The sequence below is a fragment of the Artibeus jamaicensis genome, unplaced genomic scaffold (genome assembly GCF_021234435.1).
Source record: "Artibeus jamaicensis isolate MK-2021 breed Jamaican fruit bat unplaced genomic scaffold, CSHL_Jam_final scaffold_1964, whole genome shotgun sequence".
Classification (NCBI taxonomy): Eukaryota; Metazoa; Chordata; class Mammalia; order Chiroptera; family Phyllostomidae; genus Artibeus; species Artibeus jamaicensis.
The window spans coordinates 41,715,664-41,739,398 of NW_026522030.1; the positions used below are offsets into that span (position 1 = coordinate 41,715,664).

The following is a 23,735-nucleotide window of genomic DNA, read 5'->3' on the forward strand; positions in this document are numbered from 1 at the left end:
TATTCCCTTGCCAAATTTTAAATGCTTCCCTCTGAAACTTATTGCAAATTCATCTGGTGAGAGAGCTAACTTGTAAATTATGTCATTTTACTCTCTAAACGAAGTATTATTTTCTTTTTAAGTAGGCTGAGGTCAAGACTAAAACAAACTCCCACATTCTTCAACATCTGAGTGCAGCATTAATTAAACCAATTTTACAAGTAACTACTCATCCACAGTAAAAAATGACTTTCTCTAGGGAGGCAGGAAAAATGTTGGTTTTCCTTATTTTTCTACTCTCTATAGAATAGTCAACTACAAACTTAGCAAATATTTTTTTCTTTTTACTTGGAAAACCAAACTTTAGAGCTTTACTTTTTTAAATAGATAAAAGTATATACTTTCCATAGCGCTGTCATTCAAATTCATTTACTACCTTTATGTTACAGAAATCTGGGTAATTCTGATGTGAAAAAAGTCTCAACAGCCTTCTGAACAACATATATATAGCTGGTAAACTTATCAGATACAAGCAACAAGAACTCTTTCAGAACGTAAATTTCTATAAAAGGGCTAGTCAGAAAACCTTCATTTGCCCTTAGCCCTTCATAGTCTACTTTCCACCCTTCTCTATTCTGCTCTGTGCCAGAAAGATCAGCCTGAATGTAAAGTACTACAGTAACCGCCCTCCTTACACTCTAACTTCCAGGTGGCTTCCAATGATGGGCGCTGGAGAAACACTGAAGGATGGGAATAAAGCCTGGTCAAGTATTTATTCCCCCACAACGACCATTTCCTCTCTGTTCTGGCAGAGCCTCCTTTCTAGTTCCAAGACCACTTCCTATGGCAAGAAGAGGTTCTCTTAATGCCACAACTTTCACCTCCTTCCCCTTCAGGTCCAGGGATAGTCAGGACTTCTCACTATTGCTACTCTTGAGGTATTTTAGCATTCCTTTTCCTAACTCTGTTTACACCTTCGGAAATAAAACCTTCTTAAACACCCTTCAATTATTTTAGCTTTTGGATATACCATTTGTTTCCTGCTGCAGGCCTGAATGAACCAGGTTACAATGAAAAATATTAAAGATAATGCCAAAAAAAGGTCTAGGTAAACATGTAAGTCTCATGATCTTATGGAAACTTGTTACATGCACAGCAGATCTAATGAGCATTTAAATATATTTATAGGCATGTACGGCATGCCATTAAATCACTACTGGTACAGAAGAAGCAATTGATTGAATAGTAAGATGGTGAGTGGCAGAATGCATTCACAGGTCGAAGGATGCTCTACTGTCATAGTGAAATGTTTTAGGACTATGTGGATCTTGGGGGAACTTCGCATACCCTCTAAACAGAGTCTTACACTTTTCCTCATTGCTGTGGTTTATATTAATCTAGTACATACTATGTGTCGGGCACTGTGTTCAGTGCCTCATGTTATTATTTGTTCAATTCTCATAACCATTCTACTAGACACATATTATGACTTAAAGAGGATAAGTAGCTTGCTCAAGGTTACACAGAGACTATATTACAGTGAGGGGATATGGACCCGGGTATTACAATAACAATACCCAGTCATAATCTCATTATTCTATTTACTCTGTCAGAGTAGACTATCTTCAATAATTGAGTATTCAGCTGAAAAAATACTGTACACCAGTGAGAGAGGAATCACAGAAAGTACCTTCCACCAAGGTAAATCAAACACAATCTGGAAATCAGTGAGATGGCCAATATTGCAGCTGGATTACTACCATATCCACTCTGATGACATGGGAAGGGAGTTGCTTTCAACTGTTCCATGTACTACTAAAAATATGACTGACCTTGCCAAGTTGGAAAGCATTCCATCGTAATCAAATAACACCTCCTTTATTTGCCTGCCTCAGTGTGGCACTCCAGAATAGCACTGCCATGGAGAACTTTCTATAATGATGGAAATGCAATGCACAGGTGTTGCCAAACATGGTACCCACTATCCATATGGTACTATGGAGCACTTGAAATGTAGTCAGCATGACTGAGGAACTAAATTTTAAATTAACTTAAATTAAAATTCAAATTTAAATAGCCACATGTGGCTATCCCTACTGTATTAACAGCATAGTTCTAAAGCAAAAATATAAGCTGGAAATCAATAAAATGTCTTTTCTGTATGTTTGGAAATAAATAGTGTTACTGCAGAACTTTAGTCCAAGCAGGAAATCTGGGAGCTGCTTGTGTTTGCAAACAGACTTATCAACTACAAGAGCATCACTCTCTCAACTAGACCCCCAGATTCAAAGATAATGGATATTGTTGGAGTCTGATGGTGGATATACTCATTGACAAAAACCCATAAATGTAATTTTTGGTATGAAAGTTTAGGCAAAATGAGTTCAATCCTGCCGTGGGGCATGTTTACAGATTAACCTAAAGTGACATGGTCTGTAGTAGGTGAATGGAGACTGGAATTCATATTTCTGGTTAAATAGTCCACATTCCTGATGTACATTGATTAATTATGAGGTAACTGTTCACTTTAAGAAATGATTACTTGATTCACAAAAGCATTCTTCAGTATTAAAAAAAATCCTGAAAGTAAAGGAATATCAATTTCCATGGACTTTTCCCAGCATGATGAGCATAGCCGGGGACTTTAAAACATCTAAAACTCATTAAACTGAGAACTATATGAACATTCTAGGCTATTCTTTTTAATATCTGAAATTAAGCAATCTGAAATATATACTTTATATAAGGTGTATAAATGCACCACAGTTAAAATGCTTCTCTAGTCTTTTGGAAAGTTGTATTATCAAACATCTCTATGTAAGTTCTTATTACATGGTTATAAAATACAAATGTAAAAATCAGTTTTAAAAATTATATATGTTATAACAGCAACATTTTAAATAATGTCATTCCATAGGACACATAAAATTCATAGTCCAGAATAATTTTCTAAACACAAAATAAAAAGCAAAGATATAAAAGTGTACCTTGGTTTGTATCATTCTCTGTGGAATATTGTTCATGGCATTAGAAAGCCAACCTTCAAGGCTTTTTGCAAAATTTCGAATGGCTTGGGTCAAGGCACCTAAATGTTAAAGAATAAAAGTAGAACGAAAAAGATGCAAAAGAACATTAATCTTTATGCTAGAATAAGGGAAAACATGCATATAATGACATCTGAAGTAGCACAGAACTTATATTGTCCTCACTGATGAGACTTTATTTAACATTATTCCTAACCTTGAAAGCATTCAAGAATTCTATATTGGGCTTTTTTTTCTTTTAAAGCTAATGTTGCTCCAGATATTTAGTATACTTGGTTGGGAAATAGAAATATTCAAACATTTTTGCTTATAGCAACATATACCAGTTGTGAATATACTTATGGAATTTTCTATCTCAGACAAAACACTTTTCATTTGCTCTGTGCTCAAAGGCTATTTGAGTTCTTATAAGTTCTTGTAAGTTCTTCATCTTGATTTGCAAGCTCTTAATCTATTTTCTTTTAGTTCAAAAGAGGATAATGTAAAGCTTCTTCTCTTTCTCTAAGCCTCTGTTTACATCAGAACATAACAGAGTAGTTATTTCTCAATCTTACAGAAAAAAGTAAGGTAACAATTAAAATTGCCTAACTTGAAATTTTGAATAACTATTCTCTATTTCACTTGGCAGGTAGAGCTAAAAGATCAGTGTGATAAAATTGCTGTCGCAGAGACCAATATTCTTAAGATATTCCTAAAACAGTCCATTCCATATTCTTCACGTATCTGTGTAAAAACCTGAAATGGGGATAGGTTCCATGGGAGTAGCTTTCTGTGTGGCCATAAAACGATCAGCAGCACCTTCAGTTGTCAGGGGTGACTGTTTTGTAAGAAGGGGTCTGTTTACTGAGATTGCTGTACAATATAAGACACAATCTCTTATGCAACAAGTAATTCAGTCATTAGCATCTACTTCATCTGTGCCCAAGTGTGGAAGCAGTTTTAGACACTTAATAAATATTTGAGGCATTCCTAAAATAAATCTTTGTGGGTTCCCTATAATAAAGGTAGGTATTACAATTGGTATTCCACTACAAAAAAACAGAAGTTACATTTTCATCCAAGGCCCCCAAGAATATTAATGTTAATGATAGGATTAAATTTCTTGGCTTTTCTTTCTGTGCTCAAATAATCTAACATGCTTCTCTATTACTTTTGTTACTCAGATTAGACAACTTAATTTGCTTGAGTTACTTGCAAAATGATACAAATATTACTAATCCAATAATAAAAACAACTATTTTTTAAACAATGACTTATTTAACTGGTCAAATGACAAAAGGGAAATTGAAATGGCTAAATTTTGATTAGGAAAAACACTTGAGAAGTGCAGACTATTAACCATGAGAATCATCTATTAAAAACACTGACTTGGAAATTTCTTGAGAACTAATCTTTTGAAATTTCCAAAACTTCCTACTTTAGCCAAAAAAGAAAAAAGAAAGAAAAATATTTTTCTGCTGCTGCATTATGTACTAGAATCATGGAGGGCAGGCATGAATGGAAATGAAAAGGAGTGAAAAAAATTAACGTTTTTTGAAACTCAGAAAATTTTTTTGTAAGATTCAATTTGACTATCTGTATTTTGCATTTCCTATAATTAATATATAATAATTAACATAAAAAACAAGAACTAGGAAAGGTTACCTAAAAAAATTGAGTCTTGTGTTATCTAGACAAATTTGATGCTACAGAGATCATAAAATATAGACATGTTTAAAATAGATATTACAGATTTTAAAATTTTACTTTTTTGTACTAAGCAAAATTTTGAGCCACCTTTAAGTCTTTAAGTATACCTCATAGTTGTACATTTCAGTGTTAACAGTTGAGTTCTTATACAATTCTTTGCACTTAACTTTATTTTCATTTTCAGATAAATATATTTTAGAATATAGTAGCTTCAAGCTGACTTTAAATTAGTGTGAGATGCAGACATTTTTTTGGCTAAAAAAAGAAATCCCATCTGGACAGTAAATGATAGAGTGAAGAACTAGTAGCCACAAAATAACAATTTTTAAAATAAACTCATGTTTGCTCTCTCTATAGGTTCACATCAGATCAAACTGTGCACATTAACTTTGACAATCTTTCTCATGAATGGATGTTTGAAATGGAACATCTATTGCAAAGCTAATTTGTTTCAACCTGCTCATGATTAATATTAAAATGCACACAACAAAAAGCTAGCTATCTAAACTGTATTTGATGCTTCATTTTGCTAAGTCTTTTTGTAGATTAGGAATTAAATTCCCAAATTTACTTGGCATATTAATAGCCTTGTAATTTCAGAGAAACAATAAAACTATATTTACTTAAAAATTCCTGAAGATGAGCTATCTGCTGAATGTAGAAACAAAGTATTTGACCAAGTAAATTGTTTTTTAAATCATGACTTACAAAAAACAAATGTGAAATGTATTATGTATTTAAATTGTGGGGCTTAAAGTTAACTTAAAACTGACACATGATTTAAGTTAGAAAACTTGAAACTTGAATTTATAAGTTATAGTCTTGTGAGGCTAACACGGAAGCTTAATATTTTAGAGTTAGTTAATGAATATTGATGTTGTTGAATTGCCTCAATTAAGAAAGTGCTCACTGACATTTCTTCTTGTATCTTGTAAGAGAAATTGGTGGGAAGATGTCATAGGCTAATGAGCTAGCCTATGCAACTTCTCTGAAACATCTCTAGAGATTATGACTCAGAGCACAGGGAGCACGATGAAATCAGAAAAAATCAGATTCTGAAACATAAATCAATAGGGAATTTATTTTCACATCAAAATTTTCATAACAACATCACTTTTAATCAAACCTTAGTCAGGAATGTGGTGTAGATAGAGTAGAAAACATTCACAATTGAAAAAAATGTGAGACAATGGCAGCTGGACTTTTTAAAACAAATTCCTATACAAATGTATGTGTGTTCATTGATATTATATGTAAATGTGTGGTTAAGCATATATTTTAAAGAGGTGAAGAACATATGAAATAACATCTTCCACTGTTATCATATTTAGAAAAAAGTATATAAACATAAAAATGTTAGTTTCTTCACTATTTGTTCTATTAAATCCCTATTTAAATATTGTCTGAATAATTTAATACAAATCACCCGTGAATGGTGTACTTAAAGTACATGGTCACCAATTTCATAAGCTGAAAGACTGCTTTTACTTTATTGGTGCCACGTTAGAGAGGAAATCTGTCCTCAGTCTTTAAAAGTTAAGGTCACTGGTATGTGCTCATAAAGACGTAAGCATGAAATCATTCCAAGTACTCTACACAAGTGTCCAGAGTAGCATTTACATTGACACTTGCAGAAAACAGCTTTGTTTGTTCTGTGTAAAAAGCAACCATAACTTCAAAAAGTAATCTAACTTCTCTATGTATTTCGTATTTGCTTCATGATGGAAATGCAGTGCTTGTGTAGTAACACAGATTTTTTTCTCTCAAAATGCCAGTTAATCATTGCTGTTAATAAATGGAAACTGTATTTGTGTTCTTAACAGGATGAAGGTGACAAAGTGAATGCTTTTACAATACAGAGGAATTCAACTTCAGTAGAAACCAAGATAAATTCATTAAAAATAAAAAGCAACCATGAAAGGGGTTGGCCTAGCAATTAGAGATTCCAAAAAAGTTTTAGCTTCACGAAAGAAACTGTATCCTCGTACAGAGTAATTTTTACATGATTGACTGACTGGCTTGCCAGTGTTCTTGCTGTCACATCCAGAGGTTAGCTTTTATTTCAAAAAGAAAACTACTAAGGTTTGAAAAAAACAGATCATCTGTTCCCCTTTTACTACAGTTCTGCTCTAGGCTGCTTTTAGGCAATACCCTGCGTTGCATACTTTCTATGTGGCAAACCTAAATGAGATCAGAATCACTCTAGATAGCAATGTCACTTCCCCAAACTTCCTAGGTGGAATGTATGAGAACAAAAGCATCCGTACTTGTCTGCATTTAACTTACTAGGAATAGGTCTAAGGACGTCGGGGATGAGAATCTCCACCAGAGCCTGGTACATCCCATGGTCACAGTTACACATCCATTTCAGGATAGACTCATGTTTGCACAGAGTTATCAGCTTTGCTTTCGGAAGTCGACTTTCTATTTCACTCAGATTGCTGGTGTGAATAAATGTAGCAAATGAATAGATGGCAAATGAGGATAAAAAAGAAAATGGACTTTAAAAATCGTTTTAGTTTATCAAATATTACTGAGGTTAGAACTATACCACCATTGCACTGGTGTCATACGGCTGGATATACATAACACACCCCCAGAGCTGCCTATGCACGTTAATACTTTCTGACGGTATGAAAGGCAGATACGATGCTAACTCCATGAGGATGAAATAGCTCTACCGCAGTCCCCCAATTCAATAAAATGGGAGCTATAACACACACACTGAAACCTCTAGAGAGCAGTTTGTGGTTTATTTCAATCTACTCATTTAATGTTATCAGGTAGGGTTCACAACTGGTATACATATCTCTAATTTATTAGCTGTGACATCTACTCAGCCATGAAAATGAAGTGGAAAAGCACATTGATTCTGACCTTGATTCAGTAATGGTAGTGCCGTCAGCTGGAGTAGAGGGAGAATAGCGCCAGAATGTTTGCCACAGTTTTTCTATCAGGCTAAACTGAAGATTCACAACAACATCCAATATTGCCTAAAAGACAGGATGGTTATTGGTATTACCTTACAATATTTCTTATGTGGAGGTGTGAGGACCACATAATGTAATGGGACTTAGATGTTAAAGATACCTGTGGGTTCGTCAAAAAATAACTTGTTTGTGCAATGAACATGTGACTGTGATTATTATGGGAAAATAGAAGAGATTAGGAAAATAGAAGAGATTAGCTAGGAAGAAAAGGTAAAAACAACTCTTGAAAGATTAAGCAGGATGACTTATCTCTCCCCTAACAGCTCCATACCTCTCACCCTCACTTTCACCTCTTTCCCCACCACCATTGTAGTGCTTGCTTCCTTTCCTCTCTACTTTTTCCTCTTACTTTTCTTCCATGCTTTTACCCACTGCTTTCCTCTGCCTCCAGGGTTGCTGCCACTCTTATTCTCAGACCCCAGGGCACAGAACATAGATTGAATTCACATCAGTCCTCATTGGGCTAGGTGTGTCCACTAGACATCGAAGAGGCCAGAGTGAAGGGTGTGGAGGTGCTCGTGTGTGGCAGACAGAGTTAGGACTAAATGTGACCTGTCTAAGGCTGCCGACACGGTTCCAGAGAGGCTGGCTCAGAGATGCTGTCCAGAGATGATAGCACCTGTCTGGGCAGAAACACTGCATAGCAGTTCCTCTCATTGGTCACACAGTGCCTCCTACTCAATCCTACCTCTGCACATTCTCTTTAGAGAGCAGTTTTAAGAATATCCCCCTTTGTAATCTTGGGTCCGGGACTTCACTTTTTCCTCTAGCTGCATCAAGGACTGACTGACTTTTGAAGATGCTAACATTTGCCACTTTCATTAACTTTTGATGACCATATATAGTTTCACCCTGCCCTTGCAATTAGTTTGTAAATTCACCTTTAAATAAACGCAGTCATAAAACCAAAAAATAACTTGTTTGTGCAATGAACATGTGACTGATTATTATGAGCAAAAAAGACAGAAGTTGTCAGTATATGTTTGCTATCCTCAGCATTGAGAGTGGGAACAGGCAAAACGACCCTGTTGAAATCTACAAAAATCACAGGAGCTAAGAGACAACAGGGGACAATCGAGAGAGTCAATGTTAGGATTTTAGGCAAAAAGGGGAAAATACAATATCATAATTCTGGGGTCTGTGCTGCCTGAGTAGATTGGCCTTATGCATAATGCAGAGAATAAGTGATGATGTACACAAAAACTCTAACAATTCAAATATTAAGCTAAATCTGTTTGAGACATATTCCGGGCATTAGTAGAAAAACTTGCAAGTAGTTAATAATGAAAATGGAGGGAAGGGGGAACATACTTTTCAATCTTTTATATCAGCAACAATAAAAATGCAAGGGCAAGCCCTGAAAGTAAAGGGCATATAGGTGCCCCTCCTCCCAGGCAAACACTAAAACCTTCTCGAGGGGCAAATTATTATAGCTGCTTTCTCAAATGTAGCTTAGGCACATTCCAAGAGACAGCTACAAATGAAGTAACTATTAATATCCTACATAATAATCTTATATACTTCTATGATATTGCTGCAAGAACACTATGTATGTATATGTTAGAAGAAAAAAATTAGTGCTGCAGCATCGTTCACAGAAAATTATACTTGTTCTTTACCTAACACTAGTGATAGTTACAAAATATCTTTGATTAAAAATTGTGAGAATTTCAAATAACGGGAAAAACAGATATATTAATCTTTCTTTAAAATATAAACTGTGGGAGCCCCAGATGGGTAGCTCAGCCGGTTAGAGTGTTGTCCCAATATGCCAAGGTTGTGAGTTCAATCTCCAGTCAGAACACATACAAGAATCAACCAGTGAATGCACGAATAAAAACAACAAATGTCTCTTTCTCTCTCTCTCCCCCTACCCTCACTAACCAATAAGTAAAAAATTAAAAAAAAACATAAATCAATGGAAACATGATATAAAATAAAGTAATTCAGCACATTTTATGTTTAGTAACTCTTCAAATTAAATAATCTCTAATTCTTTCAAAGAGGACATTCTTCACAACAGCCTCTTGAGGCAGTTTTACACATGAATAAAACATTTATCATTTGTCCATTCACCCACTTTCAAGTGTGGTCATATTTAAAATATGAACATATATTTCAACAATCCACATTCTATGGTCTTAGAGCAAATGACTATTTACAGGACTGGAATTGAAACTCATGTGCCTGTACTTTATAAGTTTGGAAATTTCACAGAAAAAAAAACCCCGGAATTCTTGTTTCTCATATTTGCTCCTATGTGCCATAAGAGGTGGCACAGATTCCAGTTACCCCTGAAGGACATGGGACTCATCCACGGACTGCCATTCCTACTAAGACTGATTATTTCACATGTCTGTCTCTCTTCATCTGGGGCAATCCTGAAAACTAGAATGGTAATGAAAATTTGTAATCCAAAGGGTATTTTCATCTTCATGGGGGAGTTTTTCACTAAGAATAATCTTACTGTATATTCTTTAGTGATGTAAATAATCATGTTCCAACTTATATTTTGAATATGAGAAACTTTAAAAATATCCAAATTATATTTCTGTAAACTGGTTTGCTTAAAGCAAGGTTCAGAGAACACAGAGAAATAAGAAATTGCTTAGATAATCTTTGTATGAATCTTCACTGAATACCTATATACATGATATCTGTGTAGAAAAAAAGAAGTATTTTCTAGATGTGTAAGTATAATCCAGAAATTCTCCAATATTTGGAAAAGTGCAGTCAGAGAGAGGTGGATATGCAGTGTCTGTCCTCATCCCAAACACTGGAGACAGGCTGGCAGGACGTGTTGAAGAACACTCTGGCACACGGGTCGCTAACAAAGACGGAGCTCAGCCTCGGTTGTTAATAATCTAGCACCCTTGACAAGCACTCGGATTTACTCAAGCAGTTCTTATTTCTGGAGTGGGGAGAGGTCTGTGAATGCTATGAGCTGAGATTTCTTATTATATACTGCACTGTCAGCAGTCAGGAGGGCAGACTGTGAAACCCAAGGGATTATCTTTTACTTCTAAGTAGATCACAAATAACCCTGAAATAAAGCTACTTAAATTCTAAAGGTACTCCTTTTTCAAAAAGAAAGGCACTTATAAAACTCTTGCTGCAATCTATCATCCCCTCAGCACCAAGTGAGCGGCAGGGGTCTTAGCACGCTGGCGTGGAGAGAGTGCCCCTCCTGGAGACCTGTAGCCTGTTCTGACGTGGGACACGCAGAAAGGGAGTAGGAGGCAGGGATGGAAAATACCGCGGGAAACCTTCATTGGCATAAAAATAAACAAAGCTGAAGCCTCATTGGTCCCTGGAAGGAACACCTAATGTGCTTTATCAAACAGGTGTAGAAAATATTTTTGATAGAAATACACACTGATGGTATAAAATTTAAAAGATACAAATGGTGTATTAAAAAATTAGGGCTCTGTCTCCTGATTCTCAGTCACCAGTTTCCTTTACAAAGGCAACCACCATTAATATTTTCATGTTTTTCTTCTGGAGAGATGTACGTACATGTTCTTTTTCATTCCAATGATAATATACTATATACACTGTTCTGCATTTTGTTTTTTTCCTTTAAAAATAAATCCTAAGACTGTTCCATATTAGTACATTTAGAGTTGTCTATTCTTTAATGGCTGCATAATATTGCACTTTATAGACTGCACCATATTTTATTTATTCAGTTCCCTACTAGATACTGAAGTTACAACCAATCTTTTGCATTAAAAACAATAATGCAACAAGTTCCCTTGTATACTTATCTCTTTACATATATATATATATATATATATAAACATTTTTTCGGATAAAAACCTAGAACTGGAATTTCTGCACCAGAGGAATCATGTAGGATAGGCTAAGAAAATGGACAGTAAAATTTATTTTCTGTATTTTTCACTTGTCCACTCTGAGACAAGAAGAAAAATTAACTTATTAGTGCTCAAAGAAATATGCACTGACTTCATAGGTCCCTGAAGAATAAGTACATTTTGTTTATTAGCAAGTTGTCTAGTAAAACAGCATATGATTGTACTATGTTTGAAAAGACTTACCTCACAGTGCTCTCGATAAAGACTCTGTAGTGACTTGATATCCTCAAAGGTAGTACCATCTGGCAGAGAAGAGATTTCAACTTCTCCAAACTCTGGAAGTGCTCGAGATGCATCTGTTACCATGACAACACAAGAGAAAAAAGCTTTGTGGTGGTGCCAATTACAGATTAATGAAGGAAAAATTAAGAAGATTAAAAAGAAAAGACAATGAAAGGTTGGCGGTCCAAAGAACAAGGATTTTTGATATTAGGCTTTGCAAGCAGAACTTGGCAATATCATCAGCACAAAAGAATAGAGGAAACATACAAATTTTGAAGAAACTACATGTTTACTATGGCTATACTAGAAATAAAAAAGCAGTGTCTCTTAATATATGGCCCCTAAAGGGGAATAAATTATGATAGAAGGAGGCTTGACTTTGGGTGATGAACACACAATACAACATACAGATGGTGTACATAGAACTGTACACCTGAAACCTATGTAATTTTATTAACCAGTATCACCCCAATACATTCAAATAAATAAATAAATATAAAATAAAAATAAAAATATATCTTGAGCTGCCAGTATCAGTTTTGGTTACTTTTACTATTATGCCATTTAAATTATGTAAAAAAAATAGATCTAGCTCTAAACTCATTATGCTCAAAACTCTTACATAATTATAAACCACAAAGCTATAAAATAAATACAAAGAAAACTACAAAAATAACATTAAACTTAAGAACATTAATTTGATATGATGGATGATGCTGTTGTCCTGCACATAAATTACCTCTTGCAACATGAATACAATACTGACTGCTGTGGCAATGGCATCTTTTGAGTTTGACAGGCCTGTACCAACACGTACTTCATGGTCGCTGGTTCTCCCATTACTCTTCTACATTCAAATAAGTTGTAAAGCTTTCCTCCACACAGAGAGAGCACTGGGACATCATTTAGCCTTCCCTTGGGATGAAGGCGTAATTTACAGAGTAAGTTTCTCTGTGTTCTTTTCTCATTGATTATGAACAATTAATGCAACATACTTTGGTGCCTGCCTTAACATAAATTCAAAAACAGATGTGGAAAATAAAGTTGCAGAACAATATTCCACCTAGCCTTCTAGGTAATACAGAATATGCTTTTATTTTTTAAGATTATAACTGAAATAAAAGCATGTCATAAAAAATATTCATCTTGAGAGTTCAAAGGTCCACAGAAATATACCTGAGGACTTTAGTTTGGGAAATGTTACCATATTTTCAACTTCTCTGACTGAGAATCCACTTTACTTGTCCTTCTCATGAAGTGCACAAAACACACACACTCTCTCTCTCTCTTTCTCTCTCTGACAGCTTTCCACCTGTTTGCTCTGTTGTACAGAAACTATGCATGTTCATTTCTAGCAGAGTTATCAATTAAAGTGCCATTTTTGCACCTTTGGCTATGACAGGAATATGCAGAATGTTCAACTTCCACTTCGTAACTCTTTAAATAAAATCTATATATTTTTTACAAATAGAAGGTGCAGTAATCAAGTTAAAAGAATTACTTTTTAAAAGTTTTAATAATTTTTTCTAATCTGAGGCTGTGTGCATATATAACTTCATATATAGAAAATAATTATTTTTGGCACTTAAGTTACTACTGAGAGTAAATACAATATAGTTTTTTTTTTAAAGATTTATTTATTTATTTATTTATCTTTAGAGGGGAAGGGAAGGGAAGAGGGAGAGAAATATCAATGTATGGTTGCCTCTTGTGTGTCCCCTGCTGGGAACTGGCCTGGAACCTAGGCATGTGCCCTGACTGGGAATCGAACCGTGGTTACTTGATTCCCAGGCCCGTGCTCAATCCACTGAGCTACACCAGCCAGGGCTACAATATAGTTTTGATCACAAAAACCCAGTTAATAAAAATTCTGCAAAAACAATTTCACAGTAATGAGCCGTTAATTTGTATCCACTTAAAAGTCCTACATAGCTCAAGAGTTAAAAATAAGCTACAGTGAATGTGAGAAAATATAAATGAACTAGAAATATCATATGATGTACATAGTTTCAGCACAAAAATGTCTTTTTATGTAATTAACATCTATAATAGAAATTGCACTTGGACAAAACACTATTGTTCTTTTGTTTCACAATCCTAAAAGCAACTAATATGCATTACACCTTAACATACCTAAAAACTGTTGATGATGTTGACTTTGGGCAATTACAGTTTGCTCAACAGATGTGCCTGTCTGTTGACCACTTCCTGTGAAACCATCTGCAACCCCATCCACTTTCTGCATAGGCTTGTACCTAAAAATATTAGATGGGAAAAAACACAAGTAAACCAAATTATTCCTTGCTGTTTTTGTATTACACAAAACTCCCTAGACATTCAATTTTATTCTATCTCCTTTAATGTCCCACAATAGTGGTAAAATTTTTTTTTCCTTTATAGTATCACAGAGCTAAAATGAAGAAATGTTCTCAATTGTGAAAAGAAAAATGGAGAGAAACTAGGAAGAAGACCCATTTTTGAAAATTCAGAAATTTACCTAAGAATGAGAGTCAGGAAATATTTCCTTAGATACCAGCAGCAAAAATATTTATGATTATAGTTTTAATACATGGTTTGAACATAACTTTTAATGGCCAATGGACCAAAGGAAAGACACTTTAAATAGATCTGAATTTTAATCTGAGTTAAGACCTAGGAACTAGAGTCTGAGAAATGCTGATGAATGGCTTCCAATGAATATCTCTAAAATATGAATCAGCCTACAAACTCTATCTACCATCTTGCTTTCATATCTCCTAAAATCTCCCATGCATCTCAACACTTCATCTGCCTTGACTCCTCTCCACATCTGCAAACAGAAAGAAAGCCCCTAAGCATCAACTTGTAGCGAAATACATGCAAGAATCCATCTATAAATTGAGTTTACCAAATTAAAAAATAAGCAAAGTCACCTATAGTTACATATTTATCTTTAGGTCCTAGTCATCCCAACTCATGAACTTTCCATACTGCTAAGAAAGAGGAAATATATTTAGCAGCATGGACAATAAGGAAAGCCTGCTTGAAGGAGAAATAGAAAATACAAAAACAAATAGACATAAAAACAAAAAAAAACTGGGCAACCCTCCTAGGATAAACAACTACAAAGTAAGAAATAAGCAGTAACCATAAGTTTTTCTCTTTCTCAGATTTTTCTTTAAGATTTTCTTTATTTTATAAATTAAGAAAAACTATGAAAAAATTAAAATCAATGAGCTTGTCCTACAGATACCATCATTCACCTTATGATGTTTATTCTTCCATTCTTTTTTACCCTATTTCTAATTATATTTGTAAATAAAACCAGCCTAATATTCTCACCACCCAGACACTTGCCTCTTACATTAATACCATAGGGGAACAGAGTCATTAATATGAATTGCTGTGAATAACAATGTCCCTAATACATGAACAGTATATACTTAAAAATGCCTGCACTCTGGTAACAGGTATAGAATGGACGGACCTGGTGAGACACTGTACAAACTAATGCTCTGGCTGCCTTAAGGAATGATTCAATCTTAAATGTTATTAATTACAATTTAGGTAAATGAAACTTCACAGAAAAATTGCAAAGTCACTTCTAATAACATTTACATTTATTTCTTATATGCCAGTATCTCATGAAAAAACTATGAAAAAAAAAAGTCAGGACATGAACAGGGTGAAAAAAGGGTACAGCATACATCATTCTTATTATCATGTTAGTGACGACCCTCCACCACGAGATGGTGGTCGCTACTTTCTAAGGACATATGAGAACTCAAATGTTTTCTTCTCCTTAATGGAAAAGCCACCTGAAAGTACCTTTCAACTGGGTCATACCAAGAGATGGCAGAAGGGTTAGTGTTGTGATGTTCTAGAAGTACTCTTTATGAAAAACTGAATTTTTATCACTTTTTCCTTAAAAAATGATCTTACCAAGGCAAAAAAATTTTGTGAGGCAAGTACTTTGAGTTCTTGTGTAGGGGAATTTAGTAATTCTGTCACAGAAAATTTGAATAATTTTATATTTATTTAGGAAAGTTTCTTCTCATTGGTCCATTCTAGGTTTCATTTGATTTTAGCTTCCCTTTTTCAGCTATGAAATTTTATATCACTAATAAAATAAGCTAAAATTGTTTAACCATGTTTCTTCATTTAAGTTAATGAAGTATGGCATTCATAGAGTTAATAAACAAAAGTGGTAAGAGGAATTTGAATTATTTACCCTGGAGAAGAGAAAATTAAAATATTTCATATAGAATTCAATTATATTAATTTTTAATATAGGATTCGAGAGTAATTATGAGACTTTGCCAAGCTATGCTTTATACGTTTCCTTTGTCCTTCACAGCATCTAGTGTACTATGGATGCTTAATGGGCACAGCAAATATCAAGGACAAGTGCCATTTTACCTAAAAGCAAATGACCTTTTTCTCTCAGACTGTACGTTTTCAGCAGATGGATGCTATGTCACAAACTACTGCACACAGTGCTTAGCAAACCTGTAGCCTGTAAGCAAAATCATCTGCTTCCTTAGAAAGATTTAGACAATGGACATTCTTAAGGGAAAGAGATATTCTATGTGATAAGCACTCAAAACCATAATATATTATAATTAATAAATGATTTAATAATTATATTGAGTGGGGAGCACTGATTATAGGTACACCATATTATTACATAGGAGACAGAAAATGCATCAATATTAGTTTATAGGAAAAAAAAGAAAATTAGTTGGTAAATGCTGGAGAAATGGTGCAGGTCAGTACTTAAACACAAATATTATATAAAAGAGGTCACAAAAATACAATTGAGAACTGAAAGTTTTTATTCTAACCATAAAATTAAGGGTAGAAAGCTAAATAGTGGATTAAATGGATCAGGCAAAGATGAACTAGTGAATCTATTCTTGGTTGCTGTGTCAACAGGAGCTTTATAAGCCAGAACTTTGTTGTACCTTCTCCGAGAAAGGTGTGGGGGCAAGTTTGGGAGGGGCCTGTGCCATTAAAGATTACATCATTAGTGGCAGGAATATGGTTCATGTATAAGAACACTATTAATGAAAGCTAAATATGAGGGAGCTTCCAGGTAGTGCTGACTTTTGCTTTTTCCTGCTATATTTTAAATACTAAATCACATGGTAACACAGTGTATAGTCTGGCACTGCACTGGTACTTAGAAGGAATCCCCTGAAATCACAAACACTGGACTAAGGAAAATTAGATGTTCAATTTCCTAATGCTCTAGGAAAAACACCCTATCCCTGCCATCACCTCAGGGGGTTAAGTCTTCTGGGAGAAGAATGTAGTTTAACAGAAGTCAAGAATAAGTCTCAACAAATATCTGTGGTAACTGATTCTGCTTGGAAGAAACAGTTATGAATATTATACTGTGTTAGGTAGTTGCATGTCAGTATCTGGGTAGCTTTCAAAAAATTTCAAAAGACAGACTCGCCCTAGAAATATTTCACAAAATCTTTGAGAATGGTGCTTAGAAATTGATTATTTAACTAGTTCTAAGATATTACTTAAGGAGCCTGCACAACACTTGTCCACAAGAGCTTCTTGGACTGATAGAAATTCCTTCAGCCCACTGTTGTAGGACATCCCTAACATTAGTGACAAGTTATTTTTAATAAAATGTCACCAATTTTCTTTTTCTCAATTAATTACATTGGGAATGTAAGTCAGTGTCTCAGAATATATAATGAATGAGTGAATGCTCAGAGTAATATATTTCATTTTATCATACTATTAATTGATCTTAACATATATCAAACCAATGTAACAAGCATTTATTGAGCACTTACTATAGGCAAATCAGTTAGGGACATGGATTTGAAAAGGCTGTGTAGGAATAAAATTTTTCCAGCATGGTTTTTAATATTCTATTGACTTACATGATAATATTATATTCTCTTAACTCTAGCTGAATTGCAACTGGCATCTCAGATTTTTCAGATTTCCTGCGTCTTTACCTTCTTCATAAAATAATTACCATTTAAATACCAAATTGTAAAAACCAGAGGTACTTTCAACTGAAAAAAAATCACTGAATTCTTTAAAAAAGGGAACTCTGTGGTAATTCTTTAAACAACTCAACTTGTTCCCTTTCCCCCCATTTACTTTATAAATGAGTTATTTTTAAATTAGGCTTTCTTACAGCAGATCCTTAGTGCTCCTGAGTTGTGTATGCTCAGAGAAAGATCTGTGCTGCATCTAATGAAGAAACAGCTCTTGGTTTCAAAATTAGTAAGAGGCAAATAATAATTTTAACAGCTTGCAACTCCATGGGCAATCAGAACTGAAGTTGTTAATGATTAGGAAATCAAAGAAACTCTAATGCTTTAATGCTGAGTGTATGCATGAAACCTGTCACTACTGCAGAAAACTTGGAAAATTATTAAGAATCTTCCCCCAAGGGCTAGTCACAGCTAATATTTAGAACTTGGACAGTTGTAACTCGACTGTAAAATGGTATCTAATTTTGTCCATCTCACACAAAAGGACCTTGAAGGAGTCAGATGGAAGCCAAAGAATGGTATGTATTTCCCACCACATTCAACCAACAGTACCAGGTGGAATAATTTTCAACAGACTAAATGAAACATTTGGAAAAGCTCCTTGGCAGTAAGTAAAAAATGTACATGCAAAATCTGAATTATACAGTTGAAGAGTCATTATTAGGTATATAACTCTAGAAAGTATCTAATCATTTAATGTGCAGAACAAATCTCTATGTTGAGCTCATTATCAGGGAAAGAGGCTAAAATTTTCTTGGAATCTTGAGATTCCCTTTGGAAAAATCGGACCAGAAAATCTTTCTGTGACTTGAGGTCTGAAACCAAATGATATAAACATGAACAGATCAGAGAAAACAGTGAATGTTAAGAGTAGCATTTTTTCAAACTAGTAACTGACTCCTTGACGTCACAGTGAATGTCTGTTTCTAAATGACTTCTAACATCAACCCTGCTGGTTAATGATAGCTATTCCATCTCCTCAATTCTTTAGTAGCCCTTAGAGTGTTTGTCTCTTCATTAGTTCTACATCTATAATTGGGCAAGGGTAGGGAAAAAATTAAATTTAAATGGGGTGGTTATATTAACTGCAGCTACAGTAGAAAATTTAGGAGAGGCAGGGAGAAGATAAGGTTGAAGCTACTGGCTAAATTAAAGCTGTGGGTCATTCACTCATTTAACACTGGCAATGTGCTTAGTGCTCTTCTAGATGCTCAGTGCACAATGTTGAAAGAGGTAGACAGGATTCCCTTATTGCGTGAGTTTCTTCACTGACTCCTCAGCATGGGTAACTTAGGGTCAACTGTATAGAAATGATATAGTCTTGTTACAGATATGCATTGTACTTTACCCGTAGTTCTTTTATCTACAGCTGACCCTTAAACTGATTCTAGAGGGATGCCCACCTCTCCTCCTTTTATTTGGAGAATAACCACCTGATGCCAAAACAGGAACAACAACAACAAAAAGGTATCTGAGGCTCTATCTAGAAAAAATAAACTCGTAAGGTTCTTGCATACAACAAAATTAAGTGGGGATCAATTTCCTTCTCAGTAAATAACACTATAATTGCCAAAAAAGATCATGCGTATTAAGTGCTTACTGGAGAACATCTTAAATGTTCCATAAATGCTCATCGGAAGGGTAAGTGATAACTGTTAGTATTATCAAAGTTTCCATTAATTATTGCAGTTAATAATTACTGAATTGTGATTCTCTACCTTCAATGAAAACTATCCTCACATCAGGGGCTGCTGCAGTGGCACAATGAACATTAAATACCTGAGAGCCAAGATTTCTTATCTGCCTCCAAAAGCCAAATGCACAGGCACTGATCATCTTGCCACTAAAAACTCCTGCCACCCTCAGCTGCCTCAGAGCAACTTACCAACACTAGGTGCTTAGCTCTGAAGTGACTCCAGGGAATTCATGGTCCAGGAAAGGAATGCTAAACTATTAACATCAATCAGAGTTGAAAACCACTGGCCTAGAGGTACAAAGAAATGGAAGCCATGTGTGTCCGTCCAATGGCCAGGCTTCACCGATACCCAAAACAACTTTATTTCTAAAGAAATAAAGAAATATTTTTCTCTAGTGCACAAGTTTTATAGTGATAATAATTATTACTTATCTAACACTTGCATATTTCCAGTTTTAAGAAAACTACATACTTTTTCCACTTGAACTTCAAAATAATCCATAAGGTAGTTTATTATTAATTTCCATTTAGCAGATAAAAAAATTGAGGTTCAATGAAGTTCAGTCACACACTCTGCAGAAGTGCCAAAGCAACCTGTACTCAAATCCATGCTTCCAATTTTAAGTATAGAGTTCTTTCACTTGTATTAAGAAAGGCCCTCTAATAACTCAGGTTCTAGTCCTCCCTCACTCCTTAGGACCATGTGTGCTTTCACAGCTGTCTACTGCCAAAGCGAAAGTAGCCTTGTTGTACCATCTTTCAAATTGGCCTCTATTTCCTTCCCCTCAGTGCCACAAAGGTGCCATTTTTCACAGAATCCGATTTCTGTGAAGAGACCATTTAAAGAGGCAGGTCCGGGCACACTTCCTCACTTATTTAGGACATACTAAAATATGACTTTTTACTTTATTTCCTATGCAAAAATTTTATTAGTGTATTAATTGCTGTTTGGGTTATCTTGCCTCTTTAAGGGTGGAATTCTTATAACAATAAAGACTAGAGGACTGGGGTCTAGTCCTAATTGCTCTATGATCTTGGATAAGTATCTACCCTTCATAGACTCCAATTTTCTCAAGAGGATGGGTTGGGTTAGGTGATCTCTTCCAGCTCTAACAGTCTATGATTCTGTGATGTGATGGGCATGTTTGGTACGCAACTGTTGGTTTCAAGTATTTGTTTGAAGGAATGATAAATGCAGTTTAATTGTGAGAATGGCTGCTGAGATTGAACATAGCCCAGCACACTGTTGATGCACTTGGCTCCATTCCACCACTTTTGCTACTAGGATTTGGAAGAATACCTAAAATGTATGTGTCAACAGCTTCTCTGTGCTTCTCTTAAATATTAAAAATAAACTGCAGCAAAAATTTTAAATTAGTATGTAGATATGAAAATTACTGGTTTCCATTTTGCTCTATAATAACTAAGTTTATTTGTTCTCTAAATTATAGTTAATAAATTAGTTCATGAGTGAATTTCCTTGAAAACTGAAGATTACCACATGTAAGTGCATATGTTATTTTCATATGAGGTACTTTCTACAGAAGATATTAAAAATCAACTATAACACATTCTTCTGCTTCCTTAACCAGAGTATTTACCTCTTCTCGAAGACCTATAATTCTATCAATTAGCAAACAGTTATCAAACTGTGTCAGACTTGATTCTAGTCACTAGAGTGATACTCGAAGGGCCCCAGGGAGTGCCTGCATCCATTTCTCCCTCCGATGAATGTGCACAGACTGCTGTGTTGAATAACCCAAAGCAAATAAAAGACCTTTGTCTACTTATATTTCCTCTTGCCAGCTGTTACATCTAATGATTTCCTGTGAATCAAGTGTGCTCTGATCTGCATCTGTATGTTAGGTAAATGGCTTGAGGATGGCTTCATCTTTTCAATTAAGCTAAACTACAGGCTCCATGACATCTGTTTTTCAATTAGAAGCTGTTTCCATTTATTTCCAGACTCATGGCTATGTTCCATATGGTGGTGTTGCCGCAAATCTGATTTGTAGATAAGTGAAAATTTCCTTTAATACCCCATCAAATCTTCAAGTGGGATACCACCTGTAAAGGAGATCTAACAAATATAAAGATATACAAAACAATAATCATTATTACTGCTACAAGTACTATGATTCCAAACAATCAGAAAATGTACAAATTGAGATTTAAAACCTCTTTTATTTGATGAAATAATCATTGCATATACTTGATGTTGTTAATCTAAGAATATGTGAAACATGTAAATTTATACTATGGAAGATGTACACATTTAGATGAATACAATAAACCTCAAAGCATTTAAACAATTTGAATATTCTAAAATATTAAAAACTGGTACCACTTATAAAATATTTTAAACCTTTCATGTGTCACTTGTATTTTAACAGGAGAATGTCAATCTCTTCTTGTGTGAATTTTAATATACCCAATGGAATCATTTGAGTTTTGGAATTATCTTATAAGCCATAACGCAAATGATATAGCTCCTTTTCCATTGTTTTCAACAAATATTCTTATGTCTTACACTGAGAGTTAGGAGAGAAACTCTTCCTCTCCTATCCAAGTGTTTCTGCACAATGGGGAAGTCTGGCTTTGCTTCAGGCCTATTGATGTTGCCAGCTGATAGGGCCCTGCAGTGACAACAGAAACCTCCCTCTGCCCTGCTAATGCCAATGAGGGTCCCTGAGGTTGGTAACACCACCACTGCAACCAGGGAGCAAGACATCATTCCCTCAACAACTGTCTATAATCCAAAACTTTCGTAATTAAAAAAAAACAACAAAATTTCAGTACTACTTTGGTTCTCTAACATTTTTCTTTCATGAGAAAGCAAACATTAACTAAGTTGGAACAATTAATATTACTGAGAATTTTACATCACTTCTTAAACACCTCTATACTATATCTAATTCTAAAAGCATTTACTATTATACTGAGATCACAGGGCTTTCATGGCTTGGTAACTTTCATAGCTCTGGAATCTTTTAATTAGGAGACCTTTGTTAAGTCCTGGATCTTGCTTACCTAACCCAGGTTTTTTTAAATAAAGAATGTCTCTTGAAGGCTTCATTTCCACGAAAACTTCCTAGGTAGGATTCTTTGCAGATATATCACAGGAAGAAGTAGGCTTCAGCCGTCTTAGGCAAAATTCACTAAGTTTTTTCATGTGTAAGTTTGAGTACATACTATTTTTTAATCAAATTTCTTTTCTTGCTCTCACATCGCCTCTCCTGTGCAGTGCTGTGACACGTGCATGACGAGAGCTCGTAAAGTAAAAGCTATAAGTGTCGCCCAACAGGTGAAAAAAGAATCATAACCCAAGACAATAACAGTTTATTACAACTCACAAACTTTATCTTCAAACATATTAGGGACTGTTCTATGATGTACTATATTTTTAGAGCCCTTCTTACTATCTTCCACAAACTATATCTCAAAAAATAGGGATTAACAATTTAAAAAATAAGGTTGTGAATCTCTGAATTAAAAATCTAAAACCCTTGAGAGACCTTTATTTAATTATACAATCTTGTTCTGACTCTTCAGTTGGGGACACTTGCACTAGAAATTATGACTGTGTTAAAACCATTTAACATGTGTCTTTACCTCTCATCTCTTCCCATTAAATATGTCTTGCCCAAAATCAAAAAGCCGTCTCTCTAAAAAAAAATTAGAAAATTTCATGGTTTCACTTCAAAGCCTTCAAAGCTATGTTCTGCACAAAAAACAACTTCATATATAACTAAATCCCTTAATCATGATCCAAACTACTTTTTAAATCTCATCTGCCACTAAAATACTAAACCTTCTCAATTCTTCTACTGTAATGCCAACCTCACCAAATCAGAGCATTTACCGAAGACATCTTGAACTTTTTACCCCTCTATACTTTTGTTTACATTACTGCCTCTGCCTGACTGTCCCTCTTTTTCTGATCCCTCAAGTCCCTACTCAAATAGCAATTTCTCTTTGAAATTTCCCAATCCTCCCAGAATTTTATAAAAAATTCCTCTCTCTTCCAATAGGTCCTTGACCAAAGCTTTATTTTAATATTTCTCACATTGTAGTACTTAAAACAAAGAAACAAACAAAAAAAAACAACAAGCCATGCACCTCCTATTCTAATTCCTTAACTATATAACAGCTATCTAGGCACTCAGCTATATAACAGCTTGGCTATATAATAGCATCATGGGCTTGTGTAAATCATTTGATTTCTCTGGGAC

General features: G+C 34.8%; 1 protein-coding gene across 2 annotated transcripts in view; it reads right to left on the reverse strand.

Annotated features, from left to right (window-relative positions):
* The window catches only part of RFX3 (regulatory factor X3), a 283,650-nt gene that overhangs the window by 40,973 nt on the left and 218,942 nt on the right, over positions 1-23,735 (reverse strand). For both annotated transcript variants that reach the window (XM_053656370.1, XM_053656369.1), the window contains exons 10-14: positions 13,933-14,054; positions 11,761-11,873; positions 7,590-7,705; positions 6,999-7,153; positions 2,967-3,064 (exon numbers count right to left, since the gene is read on the reverse strand). In XM_053656370.1, the coding sequence (XP_053512345.1) occupies positions 2,967-3,064; positions 6,999-7,153; positions 7,590-7,705; positions 11,761-11,873; positions 13,933-14,054 (604 nt within the window). The remainder of the gene's footprint in view (positions 1-2,966; positions 3,065-6,998; positions 7,154-7,589; positions 7,706-11,760; positions 11,874-13,932; positions 14,055-23,735) is intronic.